Source organism: Hippocampus bargibanti, linkage group LG07 (genome assembly GCF_051943395.1).
Source record: "Hippocampus bargibanti isolate YZ-2025 linkage group LG07, ASM5194339v1, whole genome shotgun sequence".
In the NCBI taxonomy this organism is placed as follows: Eukaryota; Metazoa; Chordata; class Actinopteri; order Syngnathiformes; family Syngnathidae; genus Hippocampus; species Hippocampus bargibanti.
The window spans coordinates 15,983,551-15,988,568 of record NC_142740.1 but is presented as its reverse complement, the minus strand read 5'-3'; the positions used below and the strand labels follow the sequence as shown (position 1 = coordinate 15,988,568).

At 42.2% G+C, this 5,018-nt stretch overlaps 1 protein-coding gene across 1 annotated transcript; it reads left to right on the top strand.

Moving 5' to 3' along the window:
• Positions 1-1,236: 1,236 nt before the first annotated feature.
• Positions 1,237-4,202, top strand: rxfp3.2b (relaxin family peptide receptor 3.2b). The gene has a single exon (XM_089000813.1). It carries the CDS (start codon positions 1,475-1,477, stop codon positions 2,669-2,671), a length of 1,197 nt encoding a protein of 398 aa, XP_088856939.1. The 5' UTR covers positions 1,237-1,474; the 3' UTR covers positions 2,672-4,202.
• Positions 4,203-5,018: the final 816 nt, after the last annotated feature.

Sequence of the window (5,018 nt, the reverse complement as noted above, 5' to 3'; positions counted from 1 at the left end):
CATAATGTCTTGGATTGGATTGGATTGGATATGCCTTTATTAGTCTCACAGTGGAGAAATTTACATTTCACAGCAGCGAAGTGATGAAGGTGATTGTCTTGTAAGACAAAAAGTATTGCTATTAATATAATTAAAAACTGTATCAGATAGTATGCGGCGCCTTTCAGTCTGGCATAATTGCTCTACATTCTTTCGAAAAGCAATTTGTATGCACTTACTAAAATGTCCGCTCCTTTTACTGACTCATATCATGGCACCTGCCATAAATGTGGAGGTTTGACGGGTCGCTAAAAGGACAAGTAATAAGTCATAAAGCATTCAACCGCAGCAAACTTATAATGAACAACTTCTATCCAATAAGTGAGAGTTCCTTTTTTTAATTAGGAATCCAAGCTACACATGACATCCATCTTGAATCACACTCATCTTAGTTAACAGCTTCAAAGGGGGAAGATAGCATAAAACAATCGGATTTTCCCACTGGTTCTTGAAAGCTGGCAACACCAACACCGCTTTGTGGCGCTTATTGGATAGAAAATGACATCCAACAACAAAAATCTGATTTGGTTTAAATAATACCAGCTTGTGACTTTTATTGTAGTCCTGGCATCAGTGATTGACTTGATGTGGCTAAGTGACCAGAGGTTGGCAGTTTAAATCCCAGGCATTATGACCATGTCAAAGTGTCCTTGAGATAGACACGGAACCACCTGATGCTAAGTCAGTCACTGAATGAGTTAACAAGTTGAAACGTTTTGAGCATATTGCAAGCCAAATGAGAGTCTGTGGCGATTTTATTTGCTTTATTTCACAAAACTGAAAGTAAACAAAATGACGAACTGTGGAGTACATTGATGCTAACTAGTGATGTTAACCTGTGATTGTTCAATTCTCGATTGAACAACTGAAAACAGGTTCAAAATATTGACTTATATATTATGGATATGCGTTAAAGTAGCCCAAAAGTAAGGCAGGAGTAGTTAAATCAGCGAAATTAAGAAACAATACTTCCTAAAACTACTGCTAGTACTCTCAAAAGGCAACACATTTGAAAGTGAGTGTCCATTAACATATGAGCTCCTTCTCAAAGACACACCCTAACAACAGAGACATGCGCCGCTGTGTCAATCCGATTGTTATTCTTCTACCACCACCTCCCATAACACCTACAACAGTGGGAATCAGAGCATGACTTCTCTCTGCTGCCCAGATGGTGAAGAGACCAGCAGCGTCAGCGCTGGTGAGCTGTTACGCGCTCACTGGCAAGGAGATAAGCAAAGGCGCGCACAGTGGCGAGTACTAGAGAGAAGGAGGGGAGACGAATAGCAGGAGGGGGCTTTTATTTCAAACTGACACAGATAAACAAAGACCATGCAATGCTCTGCCGCCTTCCCGACTGGTTTGCTTCCTTTTTCATGATCGGCGGCTGTTCAACTTTGTCCTGGCGGGAGGTATGTGATCAGTTGGATCCGATATGAATGAGACTGCAGTTCAAACTCTGGCTCCGGAGCCATGTGAGCCACATATGATGTTGGAGGACAAAAGTGGGAACTGGAGCACCGGTTCGAATGGGAACTTGTCTTTACACTGCTGGTTGCAACTGCTCACAAGGGAGTCAAGCATGGAATTCCAAGGAGACGGCTCCAGCCTTGTGGTACGTGTGATGATTGCGTGCGTCTACTCTGTCGTCTGCGCGCTGGGTTTGGTGGGGAATGTGCTGGCGCTGTATCTACTCCACTCACGTTACAGGCAGAAGCAATCGTCCATCAATTGTTTTGTGATGGGGCTGGCGATCACCGATCTGCAGTTCGTCTTGACGCTGCCCTTCTGGGCAGTGGACACAGCATTGGACTTCCGTTGGCCGTTTGGCCGAGTCATGTGTAAAATCGTCAGCTCCGTGACCACCATGAACATGTATGCCAGTGTTTTCTTCCTCACTGCCATGAGCGTGGCACGGTATTATTCCATCTCGTCGGCTCTCAAGATGCACAGCAGGACAACGGCGGCCACCCGGGCAAAGTGGACAAGTTTAGGCATCTGGGCCGTGTCTCTGTTGGTCACGTTGCCTCACGCGATCTACTCCACCACCGCCCAGGTGTCCGATGAAGAACTTTGCCTGGTGCGCTTTCCGGACATGGCCCACTGGGACCCACAGCTTCTTTTGGGCTTGTATCATCTTCAAAAAGTCCTACTGGGCTTCCTCATCCCTCTTATTATCATCAGCGTCTGCTACCTTCTTCTCCTGCGCTTTGTCCTCAGCCGTCGCATTTCGGGCGCCGCCAGCCCGGAATTAGAACAAGGCCGTCAAAAGCGGCGCTCCAAAGTCACCAAATCGATTGTCATTGTGGTTCTGTCCTTCTTTCTGTGCTGGCTTCCCAATCAGGCGCTGACATTGTGGGGGGTGCTCATCAAGTTTGATCTGGTGCCCTTCAGCAAGGCTTTCTACAACGTGCAAGCGTATGCATTCCCGCTGACCGTTTGCCTGGCGCACACCAACAGTTGCCTCAATCCGGTGCTCTACTGTCTGATCCGCCGCGAGTTCCGAGCGGGTCTCAAGGAGATTGTCCTGCATACTACGCCGTCCTTCAGGGGTCTGACTCATCTGCTGCAGCGTAAAGGGAAAGTGGCAGAGGCGCCACCCGTCATGGTGCTGGTCCAAATGGATGTGTGAGCAGCGGGAAGATAGATGGACGGCTTCGAGACAGTCGAGGAAGCAACTGTCTTTGTTTATTTGCAAAAGATGGCCTCATCCAAATCCCGTCAAAACAGGGTATTTATTTATTTATTTATTTATTTATTTATTTACTTTGGTGCAAATAATCCCCAAGCCCTATACAGCGAGACATGACCCACTTTCCACCTTCCCCTTTTACCTCCAAGACATTCACTCAGACTTTTTCTCGCCCTGTCTATTTGTCCCTCTGTTATTGACACTGCGGGTGATGCCCCCAACTCTAAGCCCCCCAGCCCCTGGAATGTGATCATGAATATGTATAAATGTCAATCATAAATGATATTTTGTGAGTGGCAGAATTTGGCCACTCCCGCGGGATGAGCTGGAAGGCGACAACGTGTAATCCTCACCTGACATCTGTGGGCGGGTATCAAGGTTTTTGCAGATAAATCACTCTGACTGAAGACTGGGAATGTGAACGAGCAGCCAGGCATGACGGATACATTGCGATTGGGGATGTTCATGCAAAAGAATGTCGTCCGGTTTCTGTTTTTGCCGGGTTTGTTTATTTGTTTGTGTGCATTGCGTGTTGTGAATTCTAACATCACTTAAAGGTCATCTAAAGATGGTGTGCTGTGAAACTTACTAGAAAAAAAGCTAGTAAAGTACCAATGTGATGGTTTGAATCTGATCAGAATTGTTAACGTCAGTGTGGTGCATTCACCCGTTACGTAGAGTTGATTGAATTGATGGTCAGAACAAAGAACTTAAAAAAGTTGAACAAGTTATAACTGTTATTAAACATTGATATACTTTAAAAGCAGGCTACATACTTTGTGTTGTTGTTCCATTCCTACAATAATATCAAAGCAAGCTGAATTTGTACATTAAGTCAGAACTTGGCACATCTTAACTAATTAAGCTATTGTGTGCGTGCGTGTGTGCGTGTGTGTGCATGTGTGTTAGTTATAAGTCTGCATTATATTCCCATTATATTCCATTCCACCTCTCCCATTCATTTTCAATGAATGGGAGAGGGGTACGAGGGGGTGAGTAAAATCATTGTGGACTCAGCAGTATAGATTGTCCGTCCTTGAGAAGGTATTTAATTCCACTGTGCCTTGTTCAGTGCATGGAAAAAAGGCACAGAGCTAGAAAAATGTGCCAGTGTTTCAGCAAGATTATTAAAATTTCTCAGGTTTTTGTTATTCTGTACACCAAGATCCAGTGTGATTCTACTCATGTCTTCTCCTTTTGTTGCATCACTACTAAATAAAATAAAACACCCCAAAAAAAACATTAGTTGCTCGTGCACTCTGCAAGCGCTTCCAAAATTCCCAAATTGCCAATGAGCATAAAAGTAAATGCCAGTTTGTATAAATGTGCACTTCAATTAGCTGGTGACCAGTCCTGGGTGCACCCTACCGCATGCCCGAAGTCATCTGGAACAGGCACCAGCTCATTGAATCTCAATGAAAATAAGTTTTATTAAAATTGGATGCATGAATTTGATTACATTTATTTTGGACTGAGATGAAAATGTCAAGAAAGTGGGAATTGTCATTGACCTGAGAAATTTAAAAGGAGTGCACTGCATGGAGAGCAGATGATGTTTTGGATTTATTTATTTATTTATTTATTTATTTATTTATTTATTTATTTATTTATCTAATGTTCGTACATAGCTATGTTCAATTCATATTATTATTATTATTATTATTATTATTATTATTATTATTATTATTATTATTATTATTATTATTATTATTGCAAGAGGGTGAAAACAAATACAGCATTTTTGACAACTTACCATCACATCAAAGTTTCACCTCTTCAAGGATAGATCTTCATCAACAGTGTGTCTTGAGAATATCTAGTACTGAAGAAATAGATGGCTTGCCAGGAAGGGTCAACTGCTGTCTCCCAATACTCTATTAGTCTATTTCCTTCAGACTGTTGCCAATAGTAAGTGAAGCTTGCGTACATTTCCAAATGATTGATAAACAATTTATACTTTTCAAAATGTATCCAAAAAATAAACCATTTGAATTGTCATGAGCATATCTCATTTTTTTTCAAAAATCAATGTACTTTTTCAATGATATTTATTGATTAATTTATTCTGGAATGCTTTGAAAATAACATCTGTTTTAAATAAGGTTTGAATTAAAAAAAATTGGGGCAAGAAATACACTCACTTCTCTTGGCAGCACATTCCATTTGTATGCAGCATAACAGCTAAATGCTCCTCCACCGTGTTTGCTTTGAACACTGAGCTCTACTCATTGACCTCGGTCTGCAATCCCCATACTGGGTTTATGTTCAATTAGTATTTCCTTAATGT